The following is a 19,067-nucleotide window of genomic DNA, read 5'->3' as shown; positions in this document are numbered from 1 at the left end:
GCATCTGAAACACACAAAATATAGGCCTAGTTTTATTAAAATGAATCCTAACAACACACATCGGTCCATAAAACTTTTCAAAATATATTGAAAATCCCATGCTATTTCTGAAATAATGGGTGTTATCACAACAGGTGTAGGCTACTCGTGTTGCGATATAGAGTAGCCTAGGCCTACATCTGTTGTGATAACATCCATTACAATACTTACACATCTGAAGGAATACAGCAGGAAATATGGTATTGTGGAATGAATGTAGCCTACCGTATCCTTACAGTTAGCAGGGCGTTCTGTTGGAGTCTTCCTAATCAAGGTCCCCGACCTCTGCTGCGTCTGTCTCCCTCCTCCTCCATCTCTGGCCATCGGTCCTACTGGGCTTTTAGGTCGTTATGATTGTGATGGGCCAGGAAAGTCAGAGCTGGAGCTCTCGTCATGGTCGTGGAAGGTCTAAAGCACATACACACAAGTTAAGTTTATTACGTTGTAAGTGTGTGTTCCAGCAACTGACACCAGTCCAGTACACGTACTGCTAGCTGCAGTTCACAGAATGGCTGCAGTAAAGTTCGCTAGCCGGCTAGCCTGTTTCATTCAGCTTGTGTTGCCGATCGGAGGAAATCGGCCGTGACCGCACCAGGCGCTCTCGGAAAACGGTGGCCGTTTATGGATCGCGGACCGGGGACACTTACTGTGTAAAAGTATGAAAGTCTGCTTACCTGTAATTGTTCCTGGATCCGAGCGTGCGCCACTCTTTGTCTTGTCCCGTTCAGCAACGACCGATAACTTCAATCTTTCCCGGTAAACTATATATCGATGGCCTTTCGATCATACGTGATTACCAAATATCAATGATACATCAATCATAATAAGGACGACCATGAATCAATGTTGTTTCAATATCATTGCTGTCAACTTTATTTTAGGTCGGGTTACATCGGTTTAACAATGGTGATTCAACATCTATTTTGCATCAATATTTCAATGTCGACCATTCTGATGATTCAGATGGAAAATCAATATCTATTCAATGTCAGCTTGCTATCTGGGTATGCTATCTTTACAAAGCAATGCAGCACTGATAGTATGCACAGATAATTTCAGTCATACACAAGTCATAAACAACTGAAACAATTTCAAAATGATAAACATTTGGTATATAAAAGGCACATAGGCCCTATTTCTAAAATATGATGAAGCATTATCATGCCTTCAGTGGTATAGGCTACAAATTAAAAAGGGCTCAGAAATTCACCATTTGTTATGGGTAAATAGTAGGCTACTATGAGAGAGAGAGAGAGAGAGAGAGAGAGAGAGAGAGAGAGAGAGAGAGAGCTCATTGGATTGGTTAACACCCCTGTTAAGTGTGACTTCTTCTATGAAGGTTTTTTTTTTCAGCTCTCTGGGACAGTAGCACAGCAAAGGCTTTCTATTGTGAGTTTGGCCAATCGTTTTGTCCACAACTGAAGCAAGAAACAGCACAAATTGAAGTGAATTCCATACATGTCAACAACTAACATTTCACTTACACGCGGCACGCGATGTAAACGCAGTTAGCGATGATGCATGCGACTAGCGATTTGGACGAAGATCCTCGCATATCGGCGTGTCATAACGCATCGTTGCGCACATGTTCTGTTACTCACCCGATGTTACACGTGTGCACACATGAATCAACTGTAATACCCTTATGCCCCGTGTACATCAAGCGCTACCAACGCGACCGGGTAGCTGGGGTAGTTGAAGAAGTTTCGCCATGAATTCGTTTTATTCGCTCTGGACGCTGCACTGACATGTTTGATTCAGCTAATCACATAACGGCTCTGTCTTGACAACCTGGGACATTCCTCGATATGAACGTTCCGATTGGTTTTCGCCGAACAGCGTCATAGCGAATTCGCTTAAGATTAGCTTGAGTTTAATCGTCAAAAGTCGCCCTGGTCGCTCAAGAAGCTTCACCCCTGGCGAATTTGCTCCGGTAGCGCTGGTCGCGCACCCTCCATAGAGAATGAATGACTTCCGTCGCTTCATTCGCGTTGGTCGCTCCCGATGTACACGGGGCATTACGGTCACTTCCTAATGCTTTCCCCTCATTCTGTGTTAGAGTGGGACTACTTATCTAACCAATACAGAGTCTATGATGTATTTACTCCAGGAGGAAAATGCGAAGGAAATTCAAAATCGTCATTCAAATCGTTTTTAACAAAAAACGGATATCGTTAAAAAAAAAAAAAAAAAAAAAAGTAATTTTTTTTTTTTTTGCATTTTCGTAAACTATGGCGGCCAAATTTAAACTATGGCGGGCCGCCATAGTTTCCTCAATGTATGGGAAACACTGCGCGCATATTCTTGTGATGAGAAGTTATGATGCACACTACACACAATAAAGTGGTGTAGGCTACTGCAGTTCTATGTGCAGACTATGATAGCATTGTCATCATAACTGACATAATTTTGTAAGCTGGTAAATGTTGGTAAAAAAAAAAAAGTGCTGCAATGAAAGATCATTAAAATCGTCCATTATTAGATTGTGGATATCCGTGAAACATGCTTAACATAGGTAGCGGTGGCTAAGATTTTGTCAGGTGGTGCCTTGCGACGCACAATAGCCTACTTTCACTTTCGCCAGTGTTATGGGGCTTTCTGTTGACCACTTCATGCGAGGTGAGTCAGTCAGAATCACAAAAGCTTGAGGTAGCAAGATAACCGAAAGGGGAGTCAAATACAGATGGAATACAATGCGTAATCAACCTATGCCTACTGTGGAAACCATGCCATTTCTTTGCAAATGTAGGCTATCAGAAAAAAAATCAGAGTACAAATGACGAGGACATAGTGCTAAATAGGGGTTGTTACCCAGTTGTTACCCAGGGGTTGTTGCCCAGTTGGTGCCAGCTAATTCATATATGAAAAATAATATACAAATGATAATGACATTGTACGGCAGGGGCGAGTTTAGGCTATTTTTAGTGGGGCCACGGCCCCACCGTGACTTGGCTCGGCCCCACTAGCTCAGGAGCCTTTTAAAATATTAGTTGTGAATTGTATTGGAAATTAATGCAATTGCGCAGTCGCTTTGCCCCTGCGCAATATTCTGCTGCGACTGCCCCGTCTGGCAACCCTGTGTATGAACTTCAAGAAAGGTCTTGTGACGAGTCTGCTACACCTCTTCTGATTGGTTTGCATCTTCATGCAACTGTTTGCCGACAGAGTTGTGTTCAGTTATATTTTTTGCGAAAGTAGATGGATCATGCAGCCGAGGCAGAACCCAAATCCGCGCATATTCTTGTGATGAGAAGGTATGATGCACACTACACACAATAAAGTGGTGTAGGCTACTGCAGTTCTATGTGCAGACTATGATAGCATTGTCATCATAACTGACATAATTTTGTAAGCTGGTAAATGTTGTTTAAAAAAAAAAGTGTTACAATGAAAGACCATTAAAATCGTCCATTATTAGGTTGTGGATATTCGTGAAACATGCTTAACATGTAGCGGTGGCTAAGATTTTGTCAGGTGGTGCCTTGCGACGCACAATAGCCTACTTTCACTTTCGCCAGTGTTATGGGGCTCTCTGTTGACCACTTCATGCAAGGTGAGTCAGTCAGAATCACAAAAGCTTGACGTAGCAAAATAACAGAAAGGGGGGTCAAATACAGATGGAATACAATGCATAATCAACCATAGGCCTACTGTGGAAACCATGCCATTTCTTTGCAAATGTATCAGAAAAAAAATCAGAGTACAAATGATGAGGACATAGTGCTAAATAGGGGTTGTTACTACTAATAGCCTACGCTACCATCAGGACAGTCAAAATTATATATCTGCCTGGCAGCGTTTAGAAGTTGTGACTCGAGGGAATGAAACATATATGCGAAAGCATATCAGATGGTAGGAATCAGGTAAAATGAAACATGCTTCAGCCTTGGAATAGCGAACAGCAGGCAAATCTCGGCTGAAAATTATATTACGGCGAGTCACCATTACATTGATAGTCGAGGTTCGCCCATATGCAGGGGAGGTTTATCCATATTTTGGTGATGCTATAGGCCTAATTGTGATGTGAGAATGCGGGCTCTCCAACTTCTCACTTAGCCTACTGATTTTAATGATTGGGAACTGTGTGAAGTTTATTGTTATTGTTATCCGAACATACTGGCTCGGAATGAGGAGTGACGTTGGTGCCCGCGTGGTTTCTACTGTCCATTTACATGTGTGACAGGGAGCGCGCACCTTGCTGGGAGATTCCCATCATCGGCATGACTTCGGACAGGGGATGTTTTAATTGTTATTTTTCTGTTTGCTTGAGAAGGAGATGTCAGAGTTTAAAAAGTCACAATGACTATTTATCTGTTGAGCTACCGATTGGAACTGTGATTTGTGGTGCAAGGAGCGGATATGAGAGAGAAAACTCTTCGGACTATTTTTAAGTCACTCAATGGCCTAAATAAATATATTGCAGATATGCAGTAATACCATCCAATTAGGAGTCTTAGTTCTTCAGTGTCTCTACTTGTTGCATTTAGCCATTATGCTGCCAAATGATGGAACAAGCTTCCTGTTCAAATCACTGTACCTGTAGAGCTGCCCTAACAGTAGGCTATCAAGTTTTGACAAAAAAAAGCTTAATTTTCATCTGGCTTCGTATGTACTCTGTATAATACTTCCTATCGGCCTTCTTTATTATAATATTTCCCTCTCTCTTTTTCTTTCATCTCAATCACATAAGAACTATGACAACCATTAGGGTGCATATAAGACACACAGTAGGCTACCAATCACAAGGATCACCTATGTAGGTAATGTAAGTTAGATTTCGTGGGGGGAAATGTAATGTCATGACTTGTGGGTAGTCCTTCATTGAGTGAACTGTTATTTAAAATTGAAAGCCTTTTGAAAACAAAATCTCAAATCTGAAATAGAAATGGAACGCTTGCTCTGTCAGGTACCTCTGTCAGGTACCACTGTCAGGTACCACTGTCAGCACCAGGGGCCAGGCCCCCCTAAAGATCAAAAGCTAAAACCGCCCCTGGATATATAATATACATTGTGACGGTACATACACACCAAGATGTCCACGTTCGCTTAATGTGCCCACGACACTATGCACCAAAGACCTCAGTGCACTGTGTGCACTATCAGTGCAGTGCACTGACACAAGTGCGTGATTTGAGACATAGCCTACGTGGCGCCATCCAGACAGCGCAGAGGAGCGCCAAGGAGTGCAGAGGCTGTTAGAATGAATGGGGTCCCATGGAGCTCAACCACAGATGCTGCCATTGCTTTGGGAGAGAATAGGTATCATCGTTTCATTTTATTTTTCCCAAAGGCAGGATAAATTACCCTTTCAAACAGCACTTTGAATGTTTAAACTCGTTGGATCTTTGTAAAATACGTCTTTATTATCAAAATGACGTCACGAGTGGCTTCACACACTGCATTTGGATTGGTCGGCCGGCTGCATTGCTGTGATCACGACGGCCAGATGTTAGCAAGATGCTAGCGGAGCCTGACTCATAAATGCCAATGCTGTAAGAAATCAGAAGGACATAACTCCCAGGTTATTGTACATTTCATTTACATCCACATTGGTTTCTCAGAACTTACAATAATATTGTCAAGTTTCAGCCGACAGCGAGCACAATTGTCAGTTATTAGCGCCAGCCTTATGAGCTCTGCTGTCTCGACAGCGCTCCCTAGGTGAACTGCAGGCACGGGTTAGAGGGCGAGATTGAACACTGTATGTAAACCCACTGTGACTGCATTTTCCCGCCATTGTTAGGGGATCATCCTGGCACTTTCAGTGCACTGGCTCAACTGAAATTTTCAGCGTGAACACCCTAAGCACTGAAAAACAGTGCCCGAAGTGCACAAGTGTGTGATTTGAGACATAGCCTCAGTGGACAGTACCAACCGGAAAAAGTCGCGAGATTCGTCTCTCGTATTACCCATAGATCCTCTCTGCTTGCACACTGCACAGTCAGCGTCCATGTTCTGTCCGCGGGCAGCAGCCATTCATGTTCAATGGTCATTGAACGCGGACCTCTGCGCAGGAAAATAGACTCAAGTTCTATTTTCAAGGAGCATCGCGGACATGTCCGGTCGGGCTGGACATGAGCCGTGCCTACACCGCGCTCCAAGGCATGATCTGTTTACATTCTAACTGTTTCGGACTGATACCGGACACGTTAAGTGGACGTCCGCGCTGGCGGTGTGTATGCACCGTGATTAACATTCACCTTTTCTACTGGTTTCTGTGTTCACAGTGGAATCTGGTGTGTGATGATGCATGGAAGGCTCCATTCACATCAAGTGTGTTCTTCTTTGGAGTGCTTGTTGGATCTTTTTGTTCAGGAATTTTGTCAGATAGGTAAAGCTTATATTTTCAACAATGCTTAATCCACACTGAGGTTTCATGCATTTGTATTCACATTATAATTTTGAGAAATGTACTGCACATCTATGAAAAAGATTTAACTTTGGTTTGAAATATGTTGAAAAGCAGTTCACCTGTTTTACCTGTTTGAACTCACTATTTGCAGTTCTGTAGAATCACTTCAATACGTTCTTCCGTGTCATGGTGATATCATTCAATTCCATCTGGGTTTTTTTTAGTCAATTGACATGAAGTCTGTCATTAGGACAGCAGTTTTTACAGGGCATGGGCAGGATTGTAACCATGAAAAATAATAAACAGACCCCTTGGTCTGTAACAGACCCCTTGGTCATTATCTGTATTTATTTTGTTTTTGAAAATGTAATTGATTTTTGACAGAATTAGCAATTTATAGCTGGGACGTGTTTTTGCCAAACTCTCTGTGACCTATAGACACATTTCATGGCCCTTGACTCATCAACAATGTTGCATTATACAACAAACAGCGTTGGAGTAATGTTACATAATGCAGCAACCGGCGCCAATGGGTTAAGCAGCATTGACTCCCAACATTACCAAATATTCAGTCTCCTCTAGTAGGACTGATAATGGCACTGTGATAATGTAAAAGTAACTTTTGTAAACAAAGCCTCACAATTTTACTAATTTAATTCCTTTGTCATCTCTTCACAGGTATGGCAGGAAGATCACTTTAATCACAGCAAAGGTCTTGCAGGTTGTCCTCAGCTTCATTCTGGCTTTCTCTAACAGCTGGGAAATGTTCTGTGTGGTTTACTTTGGTTTAGGAGTAATGACTACTTCCTGTACGTGCACTAGCTTTGTACTTGGTACGTCTTCAACTTCAAAATCGTTGATACAATCTGAGAAGCATTGGCATTTATTATCCCATTTATTTACGTACAGAACACTAACAATGTGAAACAATTTAATTCCTTCAATTTCTAGCATTTTGGGTTTTTTTCTGTTAGGTTCTGAGATACTCATTAAATCAGCCCGTGAGAGTTTTGGGATCCTTGGGCACGGTCTGGGCTACGCCACTGGCTATGCCATCCTGCCTCTCTTTGCATACTTCATTCGGGATCGGATGCTGCTGCAGATAGGACTGTCTTTGGTCGGATTTTTATTTATCCCCCTCTTTTGGTAGGTCACACAGACACACACACGCGCGCACACACACACACACACACACACACACACACACACACACACACACACACACACACACACACACACACACACACACACACACACACACACACACACACATTTCACATTTAATGTAAACAAAGCAAAGGGTACAGTTGATACCATCACATTTGTGCTGTTTTTCTTGATCGTAGCCCCTTAATCCACGCCGTACCTCCAGAGCTGTAATTGTCATTGAAATGTAACTACTATAGCACTACAATACTATGACACAACACAGGCCCTTTAGTAATGCACCACGACTTGGTCATTACCATACTGGTAACAACAAACTTATAAAGTCGCGTCTTAAGGGGCTACAGCGATACTACCCAATTGTTGGAAATAAGCACATTTTCCATCTCTCCTTGCTACTGAGCTACCAAGTTACCGGCTAGCCAACAGTATCGAGCTAGCTAGCTAACACAGAACACGCTATGTTGACAAAGATCATATTATGCAAGCATTGAACAAGCCCGAAATTGCTCAACATTTCTCTGGTTGATCAAGGAGGGCCATGTGGTTAAAAACGGCATTTTTGAACTTTGTAAGTGACCACACAATTTATTAGGAAGCATGTTTTGGTGGCTGTGGTGGTCAAAAGCATCCATTCCTATGGAAGCTTGTATGTTGCGCTTCACCTAAAAAGGGGCGTGTATGTTCTGAAATGCAGTTGTGACGTTACACCGAACTCATGGTCAATGCTGATATTAGAAAGTTGTTACATAAGTCTGCTGTGTTTCTGTTCCCCTCAGGTTCATCCCAGAGTCCCCCCGCTGGCTCATCACTCAGGGCCGGTTGCAGGAGGCAGAGGCCATCATTCGAGCTGCTGCCAAGAAGAACGGCATCACTCCACCAGAGGACATCTTCCAACTGGAGCTCATGAATGACACCAATGCCTTGGTCAGACGACACTGTTTTAGCCTGTTTTTGCCCAGGACTTCAGGAATTTCACACATAATTCGGCCAGCCTTCGTCATTCTTAAGCTTTGCACTGAATATACAACCCTGTCAGAATTTTGTTGGGAATCATAAAACTAGTAGTTTGGCGTGATTTATTTCTTCTTCTGGTGAGCAACGGAGAAAAAAATACTTTTTTCCCCCAATACTTGTTTTTTATTGTTCATTATTATTATTATTATTATTATTATTATTATTATTAACCAGTAGAGTATTAACCGGTAGCTAGGAAAACAAGCAGGGCAGAAAGTTTGGCGATCGAGTCCATAAGAATTAAGTCAGTAATAGGCAGTGTGATGGAGTGGCCATCACTAGGGTTGTGGGTGCGCTCTGACTGTCTCGCCAATGAGCCTGGCTCCTCAGTGTAGCAATTAGAGCCCCACTAACGATGTGCCATAATATCTCCACTTACTTATCTCTTACTTATTTTTCCAGGAATCTGAGCACAAACCCAGCATTGACGACAAGTACACGTACACTTGGCTGGATCTCCTAAAAACCGCAAATATGAGGAACATCACAGTTATAAACATCATAATCTGGTTGGTGAAGCTTTTCAGAAATGTATTTTAAGTTATTAATAGCACAGTCTGTTTAATGTGTTTATATTCTGCATGCTTCTGTTTTATTACACTTTCTGTATGCTACATTTTGCCATGTCTTTTTCATTTGCTGTCTCTGGTCTCAAAATAATGTTTGTATTTCTACAGGATTAGCATATCCCTCACATACTATGGCCTGTCCTTTAATACCTCCAATCTGGATGGGGATCCTTATCGCAACTGCCTCATTTCCGCTGCCATGGAGTTCCTTGCCTATGCTATTGTGTGGTTCATCGCACGTTACGCACCTCACCGGTTTGGTTTGCCATTCACTGTTATTCTTGGAGGAGCTTTGATGCTGCTCATCCAGCTTGTGTCTGATGGTGTGTATGTTGAAGCTTACAGAAACACCACACAAAAGGAACAGTGCACCATGTTTGGTGCTGGACACTATTTTTTGCATTTAGTTTGTTCATTAAGTCATTGGCTATCAAACGGAGCTGAAATTAGAAGTGACCTAGCTCTTCCACATTCTCCCATATTTAAAAATGTTTGCTTGACTAGTCACCAGATCCAAGTCTGGTAACACAAAATTAAATATGGTGATTTTCTATGGCGATAATAAATAGGCATTACGTGAAAGGTGTAATAACACCGCATAGAAAATCACATTTCATTTTGTGTTCTACTCACTCGAGTGGTATTAAATGGGGAAAACGTACAAGAGCTCAGTCCCTCCTACTGTAACTTGGGGGGCAATCGCTATTCCGACATACCGCTATTCCGACATACCGCTATTCCGACATACCGCTATTCCGACAGCCGACATACCGTAAGGTTAGGGTCAGGGTTAGGGTTAGGGTCAGGGTTAGGGTTAGGGTTAGGGTAACTGTATGCACTCTCCCTAAACTTAGTAAAAGCTGAGCAACGTAGCACAAACCAAAGAAATTGCATAACTCGCGCCGGTATTCAGACAATAGACATCAATGTCGGAATAGCGACATGTCGGAATAGCGCCACGTAACCCTGTAACTTCAGCTCTGTGTCATACTCAACACTATCCCATCATTCATATTGTGCTCCATCTCTTTCTTTCCCCCAGACCTCAGTGGGTTGACTGTCACCTTGGCAATGGCTGGAAGATTGGTTATGACCGGGGCCTATCAATTTGTTTATGTCTATTCAGCGGAACTCTTTCCCACTGTCGTACGCAATATGGGATTGGGTGTCTGCTCCATGGCTGCTAGAATTGGAAGTGCTTCTGCACCACACGTAGCTTATATCGGTAAGTATCCTAAGATAGAAAAAATTGCAACAGAGAAATTGACCAAACTCTCCAGGAGGAGGGCATGATTAAGGCGGCTGGGGGGCCCTAGGCTACAGGTTGCTGTCGCCCCCCTTTAAGGCAAAATTTGCGACAGTATTACATAGACTGTGTCATACAGTAATTCCAAGCAAGGAATTAAAGGTGGACTGTCTATATCTTTAGTAGTTAATTTCCAGAATTCATGCAGCCCATTAAAATGTTTTTACCCATTTCACAAATACTTACCACCACCATAAGTATTCATTATGACTGAGAAAATTACACTTTTCATACATGAAAAGGTGGATCTTCTCCATGTCCGCCATTTTGATTTTCCAGAAATAGACATTTTTATCTGCAAAACCTACTGCACTTTGGTCCTACTAGTAAATATTAGTTGATTACTCAGTAAATATTCATCAAAAGATCAAATTTGCCTATACGCAACACATTTTCAATGAGCAGCATAGTTGCAATATCTACTCTGGCCTCAATCATTCAAGATTCAAGAAGTTTATTGTCATTGTCAATGAAGTCAACAACACTGTGTAGTTTGAAGTAGGCCTATTGACCCATTCAGAGTCGACATGAATGTGTGGGAATCGCTGACTCAAACACACCAGAGATGTTTTAAGGACATTACGAGAGACTCCACTCTTCTGGGTGGTACTGCACTCTAGGGGGAGTGCAGACTCCATTCAGAAAGAATGGGCTGTGCTCTCTCGACAGCGGCCACTAGGTGAACTGCAGGCATGGGTAAAATAGTGAGTGGAGAGGCTGTATATAATACTGGCTGACAAAGCAGACACTAAAGAGAGAAAACTGACGTTCTGAAGTGTGTACGTTGATAAAAAAATAGAGATTCTGAAAAGTACACTTGTTATGCTCTTTTGAGAGGAAAGAGGCTGTTCCAGAAGCATAGGAGATGTTTGTTGTTACAAGACATTAAACTACTGACTGGACTGATGACATCACCAGGAATGCCTGTGTCTGTGGTGCCCACTGTATATCTGAAGTTAGCGCGAGCATCGGTTATCTTATTTCGGAAAAAAACACCTGTCGAGTCTCTGTACAAGTGAACGGAGCATGGTCGATTCTGAGGCAGCGATGCGCACACAGGCAAATTACGTCATATCTGTTTACAAACTCTAAAGGGGTCAATAGAAGTAACCAAAAAGTAGTAGTCAATGAAAGTCTAAATTCATTAAGTAAATCATGAAGTACAATACATTAAAGTAAATAATAGTAATAATATGGCCTCAATCATACAGGTCACCTTTACGGATGACATGTCTGCCAACTGTGGAGAGGATTTTTATATCCCCGAAACGCGGAGCGTCGGGGATGTAATGGTTTTGCGTGCGCCGCCGCCGCCGCGCAAGGTCTTTCGTGTTAACGCGATAACTTTTGAACGGATGTTTGGATATGTCCCAGATTTTTTGGGTGAATGCTCTAGGGCAGGTTCATGAACTGATTCGAGTTTGGAGGTCAACACTTTCAAGATGGCTGAATTCAAGATGGCCGAATTTTTGTTTGGTCCATAACTTCTGACCGGGTGGATGGATTTGTCCCAGATTTGGTGTGTGAATGCTCTAGGGTAGGTTCATGAACTGCTTCGAGTTGGGAGGTCAACACTTTCAAGATGGCTGAATTCAAGATGGCCGAATTTTTGTTTGGTCCATAACTTCTGACCGTGTGGATGGATTTGTCCCAGATTTGGTGTGTGAATGCTCTAGGGTAGGTTCATGAACTGATTCGAGTTTGGAGGTCAACACTTTCAAGATGGCTGAATTCAAGATGGCCGAATTATTGTTTGGCCCATAACTACTGACCGGGTGGATGGATTTGTCCTAGATTTTGTGTGTGAATGCTCTAGGGTAGGTTCATGAACTGATTCGAGTTTGGAAGACAACACTTAAAAAATGGCGGAATTTTCATTTGGCCCATAACTTCTGACTGGGTGGATTGATTTGCCCGGTAACACCTTATTTTAATGGTTCACCATTTCAGTGAATCTACCATATTAGGTACAGTGTAATAACCAATGTAACAATATTTAATACCATGTAATACTAGTGTAATACCAGTGTAACAATATGCAATATCAGGTACAGTGTAATAACGAGTGTAACAGTATGCAATACCATGTAATATAGTGTAATACCAGTGTAACAATATGCAATACCATGTAATACCACTTACGCACAAACACATGATGTAAGTTAAAAAAAATGGCGGTGTTACACTGGTATTACATTGTATTAAATATTGTTACACTGGTTATTACACTGTACCTAATGTGGTATATCCACTGAACGATTAAAACAGTATTACCATTTGCCCCATTTTTTGCTTCATTTTCACAATAGTCGTTTGGTTTTAAGCCTATGCACGTCATGTCACGTCTGAATGTATCATATACGTTTACGAAATGGTGGACGGGAGTGGTAGGAATGATGGGGGACTGGAAGCGTCGCGTTTCGGGGATATACCTTAAGCAGTTGAAGGCGACTGCACAGGCAGTCTAGTTTTACATGTAATACTGCATCTTGTCACAACTGGGCAATTAATGAAATGTTACCCCCTTTGACCAATCGGGGGCCTCCAGGCAGATGGGGGCCCCTAGGCTGCAAGTCCGTCTCAACACGCACATCCGTCTCGAAAAAGTTTTGGGTGCATGTCTAGCAAAGTCGCATGAAAAAAATAAAATAAAGTCTGCACACCAAGCTCCCATTTATCTCATTTTAATGTGACGTTTCGGGCAGCATGCCCTTCATCAGACCCCGAGGCTACAGCCATATCTAGCCTATGCATTAATCAGGCCCTGTTCAGGAGCACATGTGCCAACCTTGTGAACGACTAATCAAAGACAGTTTTGGTTAAGAAACGGTACTGTATTGAGGGGTCTAATAATTTTGCCCTTGTAATTTTTTTGCCACTTTTATTTGTTTAAACTCTGTGTAATTGACAATTGCTATGTTTACATGAGGCATTTTATTCGGAATTAACTGCCTTTATGCCGTCATGTAAACACCTCTTAATTCAGAATTAAAGGAAAGATCAAAGTAAACTCGACAGAACTATTTAATCATGGATACGTAGCCACTATGCTGTTGAATTTTGGTATATCGAAATTCAACTAATTGGACATTATCTCCATTACATATTGTATTTGTTTCTAGAATAACAGAAATAGGTTAATGGTTATTCTCATGGAGAAATCAAGTGAGATGTCTAATTTCAAGAGACAATCATTTTGTCTTCAACTGTACATACAGTACACATACGTACACCCACTGTATTTTTGCTTTTAGGTACGTATAACAAGACACTACCTTTTATTCTGATGGGCACAATCTCTCTCTTCTCTGGTGGTCTGAGCCTGTTGTTACCAGAGACAAAAGGTGAAAACCTCCCAGAACTCATTAGCCAAGTCAAACCTCTACAGTGGTGAGTAGTGTACTTCTGTGAAAGCTATTTCCATTGCATTTGTTGTTTTGACATTTTCATAAGAGTAAGAGTGTGAGGCCAGGTTCAGGACACACGCATATCTGACTTCTAATCTTTGTTTTGACATTAACATGGGATCATTTCAGCTGAAGTTACTTTGGTGTTTTTTTTTTCTTTCCCAAGTTGCTGTCATAAAGCAACGATCGACAGAAATGGTCTGGGCGGAGATGTGCAGTTGAGGAACGACGATGAGCTGACGCCTACAAGAGGACCAGAAGATGCTGTTGTCAAATTTTGATGAGACACATTATTGTTTTGGATGGATCTTGCATAATAATAACAATAACAATAATACTTTTGTGGTCTTTTCTGAAAATAGGAATTTTAAGATGGAGTATTTGCTTATGTTTTCACAATAAAGCAAAAACACAGTTAAAATATCATAGGTAAACCAGATACACATAGGTACCAGAGACACAACCATTAGTTAGGAGTGGTTACAATATGTTACGGAGACAATTTAGTCTTAAGCTAACAAATTACTGTTATTAAGAATGCAAGTCATTATTATTTACTCACCAGCTTTGATACATGGACAGGTTCAATATTATGGTACATAACTGCATTTAATACGTCATTGCTAGATTACGTATATTTATACTGATTTATACTGTACCCCAATCATTGCTGTGGAAAACGCGCATTTCCTCAAGGAAAGGTGTGAAGAATAATTGTCAAAAAATAAGCAGGACATCAACAACTGCTGCAACTGTACCTGTATACCTGTATAACCGTGTTTTCAAGGTAAATAGGAAATTCAGCAAATTAGGTAAATAGCTAATCAAACAGCAAATTCTATGGAAACAGAGACATGTCTGTGAAGATTCTCATTCACCCAGGTCATAGTTTTCAAATTTGTTACTAAACTACACGTATGATGTTCTATGAAAGGTACACAACTGTATGACATTCAACACCAAACGTTAGCAGAATGAGCTTATGACATTCATGACATTTCCCTGGCTGATCCATTGTAGAAATACCTTTATTCCGTCGTGATGCTCATTTGTATTGAATACTCTTTTGTACAGGGCCACTGACAGCTTTGGCTGGGCCCAGGACAAAGACATCTGATAGGGCACCCCACCCAATACATTCAATTCAACAAGGATCAAATTATGGACTGACTCCCCATCTCCCTGGGCCTTTGGCAACTGACCCCTTTGTCCCCCCTTATCGGCTTCCCTGCTTTTGTATACTCTTTTGTATTGAAGCAAAGCAGGGGTGGATTTCTCGAATCCGACCAAAATTAGCCTTCGGACCAAGTAAGTCCGAACGAAGTCCGACACAACAACTAACCAACAACTATGATTTCTCGAAACCCTCAGACCAAGGTGGTCCGATGTAGGTACGAAGTAAGTGCGATGAAATTCCAACCAAGTAAGTTCAGACGCACGATGAAGTTGTCGGAAATGCTCGGAGTGTCTCGCCTCAGCTCGGGTGCATTTGTCACAAAGCAGTGACGCTGTACCACACAGTGCCTGTCAAATTCAGGCTATAGCCTACATCTATCAAAGTCCACAAATCTTTGTCAACACAATCATGTCCCCGACTTCACCCCTCTTCAACTGCAGTTACCAAATGCGACATTACAATCCGCCATGTATTATTTGTAGGTTTTGCATATAATGTTTAATATTGTACGCTATAGCCTACCACTAGGCTATTATGGAAGCGCCGTTGGTGGGTGAGTGGTTAGAATGTCGGAATTCCATACACGTTTGCCGATTCCTTATCGGAGGCGTGAGTTCAATCCCCGGTGAATATAGCCCTAGGCTATATAATAACCACCCATCACATCTTTTTTCCAGAACGGCAAGCGAAGTCATTCTCACGCTCATGGGCAACGCAACACTTTCAACAGGTCATGGCCAGGCAGATTGCAGTTAAATGCTGCTTGAAATGATAACTGAAATTACGCTTGAGAATTAATAAAACATATCAGAATGTTTATTTAATTTTCCAGTCTGCACGCGTCTTTACGCGCAACGTAAGCGGGTGGAACTGCCATTATTGCCGTTGTACATAAAGACGCGCAGGAAGGGACCTATGGAAGGGGCCGTTAATGTCTGTAAACATGGCACATTCAAAGTCCTTCAACGTCGGAAAAGACCTGTTAACACAATCATATCCCCAAAATCCACCCCATTAAATGCAGTAACCAAATGTCGGTCTACACATCACCATCAATGAAGAGCAATGGGTGGTGAATGGTAAGCGCGAAGGCATTTTCAGTGTGACAAGATTTCGATTCCCTCAGTAAGATAGGCCTACATTAAGCGCAGGTGCCTATTCCTCTGCGCAACTGTTTATCCACCCTCTCTCTGTGTGCGTAAAGTGGCCGATCCACGCGTATTGTTGGGCGCGAGTGTGGAGCGCTGGCATCCGAGAGTCCTTGCCTCGCAGTCACACACGCAGTCACATTAAGGCCAAGTAACTAACTGCTTTTCACCTGCATTTTACAAAAACACAAAACGATGGCCCAATTCACACAGATAGAGAAAGAATGACACGATGCGCTGTGTTGTTTTCTGATCCCCCTGACTGCACTGCACTTCGTGCGCCATGGGCCATGGCGCTATTTGGAGTGTGCTCACAACATATGCTTTAACATTAGCCTATTGGCCGTTTGGAGTTCTTGTGGACTAAGGCATAGCCTACAATGCAAGGAATAGGCCTACAAGAAGGGTCATCGCACACGGGTGCCTTTTAAAAAATAATAGTGAACAGCGCATTTCCCAATGGCAACTTATAGGCTACATTAGGGCTGGGCGATTCACCCCTAAAAAAAATCTTCGAACATCTCAACAGAAGATCTAACTAAAAAAATAAAAAAAAAGTTCAGACTTTTGAAAAAACAAAACAACAAACAGCAGCTTTGAAGAACAGCAAGTTTCATTCCATATTAAACAACAGAAGATGAAAACAAACAAAAAAAACTCTTGTTGCGCTCTCTATGTGGCTGTGTGTGAGAGAGAGAGAGAGAGAGAGAGAGAGAGAGAGAGAGAGAGAGAGAGCGAGAGAGAGAGCGCTCTATGTGTGTGAGAGGGAGAGAGGTAGCTGTGTGTGTGTGTGTATGTAAGAGAGAGAGAGCTGTGTGTGTGTGTGTGTGTGTGTGGTGTGTGTGTGTGGTGTGTGTGGTGTGTGTGTGGTGTGTGTGTGTGGTGAGAGAGGGAGAGAGGTAGCTCTGTGTGTGTGAGCGTGAGACAGAGAGGAGGGCTCTGTGGGCGTGGTGCTGTGTTTGTGTATGTGTGTGTGTGTGTGTGTGTCAGAGAGAGAGAGTGCTCTGTGTGTGTGTAAGAGAGAGAGAGGGGGGGGGTGTGAGAGAGAACTGTGTGTGTGTGTGTGTGTGTGTGTGTGTGTGTGTGTGTGTGTGTGTGTGTGTGTGTGTGTGTGTGTGTGTGTGTGTGTGTGTGTTAAACATTCTTCGCAAGGAAAATGAGCTTATCAACAACAGCAGGCTTCAAGCAAGCTCGGTTGCAGGTGACAATACCCCCGCCCACACTAAAAACCCGCTCAGATGGGGCGCTAGTCGCTGGAATGGCAAGATACTTTCTGGCCAGACGACTGAGCCGTGTGTAATCGGGCTCGTGACGCTTCCACCAATCGAGGGGGTCGATGTCTGGGTCCACCTCAGGACCCAGCAAGTAGGAGGTGAGCTCACCTCCAATTTTTTGCCTGACTGACTGCTGTGACCCAGCAGCAGGTGCTGCTTTCTTAAAGAAGGCCGCTAAAGTCTTCTTCTTTGGCGGGCTCTTTTCGCACTGCGGCACAGCAGGGTGCTCTTCCTCTGAGCCTAGCTCCGCAATCTCATTGATGGCCCTCATCTTGATTTCATCCAATTTGCTTGGGGTGATGTAGGTGGTGCGAAATCTTGGGTCCAATAGCGATGCCATGTCCAAGAGCTCATAATTCTCTGGTTCCCTGTATTTCTCCTCCAGGTAGTTCAGGATCTTGCCCTTGATGGTGGTGGTGAGGCGCAAGTCACCCTCCTGTGGCTGCAGGAGACTGGTCCTGAACAGATGAAGTACTGGCTTGACACATGACACGCTAACATAGGACTCCCCCGAGAGTGCATCTGTGAATTCCTGGAGTGGTTTTATAGCTTTGTCTATGGACTCCAGCACCTCCAAATCCTGCCAAGCTGGCACGAGGTGTCGGGTTTTGCGGTCACCAGCCAAGATTCGGCTTATGACCTTCTCTTGCTCAAGAAATCTCTCAATCATTTTTTGGCGTGAACCCCATCTGGTTGGGGACTCTGTGACCAGCTGATGAGGAGGAAGGCCCAGCTCAACCTGAAGCTCTGCCATATCCCTTCTTTTTTTCCAGCTGTAGGAAAAGGCAGAAACAGCCTTTCTGCACAATCCAATGGCACGGTCCGTCTTCTCATCTTTAACACCATTCACTGCAGCAAAGAATAAAGGAGAAAAAAAAAAAACATTATACATTTTTTTTAACATATGAATATGTACACCACATACAGCTTAGATCCATTATTTTACCCACATAAAACATTGTGGTCCATTTAAATTTGTCATTCAGAGATAATAATAATAATCCTTGATCTCACTTATACAGTAAAGGTAACAATGTAGCTCAGACATCAGGTGGCAGTCTACAGCCACAGCTAATGGCCATTAATTAATTAATTTGTAAATGGAGTTAGTAGGCTGCCTATACTTGTAATAAATGTTTCCTAAATAATCTTAAAACCCATACAATTTACAGTATGTCTAATTAGCTGAGGTAAACACCCTGATGTGCCACTGACCCAAATACCAATATAGCCTACTGTACCACACACAATTCAGAAAGCTTTTTTGCTGTAATATATTCATCTTAGCAAACAAACATACCTATGGCATTGTGGAGTCGATGTCCAAAGCATTTCAGGTTTGGCCAGTTGTTGTCCTTCATGGCTTTGATAACATTGGAGCCGCTGTCTGTCGTGACACAGCTCAGTCGCTCCTCAGTAAGCCCCCAGGACCCGAGTGCATCCTTTAACTCAAGCGCAATGCTTTCGCCTGTATGATACTGCGGGAAGTATGACGTTTGTAGACACACACTTCGCATTTTCCAACTTTCGCTGACATAATGCACCGTAAGGCTCATATACGGCTGCATGGTGCGACTAGACCAGAGATCCATGGTGGCAGCATAAAAATCG

The 19,067-nt window shown here is 42.6% G+C and overlaps 1 protein-coding gene across 1 annotated transcript in view; it reads left to right on the top strand.

Annotated features, from left to right (window-relative positions):
- The window catches only part of LOC134440335 (organic cation/carnitine transporter 2-like), a 41,649-nt gene extending 27,479 nt beyond the window's left edge, over positions 1-14,170 (top strand). The window contains exons 2-10 of the mRNA XM_063190370.1: positions 6,267-6,370; positions 7,070-7,224; positions 7,366-7,537; positions 8,338-8,479; positions 8,978-9,084; positions 9,253-9,467; positions 10,187-10,369; positions 13,705-13,840; positions 14,024-14,170. Coding sequence (XP_063046440.1) covers positions 6,267-6,370; positions 7,070-7,224; positions 7,366-7,537; positions 8,338-8,479; positions 8,978-9,084; positions 9,253-9,467; positions 10,187-10,369; positions 13,705-13,840; positions 14,024-14,138 — 1,329 coding nt within the window. The 3' untranslated portion in view covers positions 14,139-14,170. The remainder of the gene's footprint in view (positions 1-6,266; positions 6,371-7,069; positions 7,225-7,365; positions 7,538-8,337; positions 8,480-8,977; positions 9,085-9,252; positions 9,468-10,186; positions 10,370-13,704; positions 13,841-14,023) is intronic.
- Positions 14,171-19,067: the final 4,897 nt, after the last annotated feature.

Source organism: Engraulis encrasicolus, chromosome 23 (assembly GCF_034702125.1).
Source record: "Engraulis encrasicolus isolate BLACKSEA-1 chromosome 23, IST_EnEncr_1.0, whole genome shotgun sequence".
NCBI lineage: Eukaryota > Metazoa > Chordata > Actinopteri > Clupeiformes > Engraulidae > Engraulis > Engraulis encrasicolus.
Note: the sequence above shows the minus strand (reverse complement) of the source record. Positions and strands in the feature narration are given on the sequence as shown.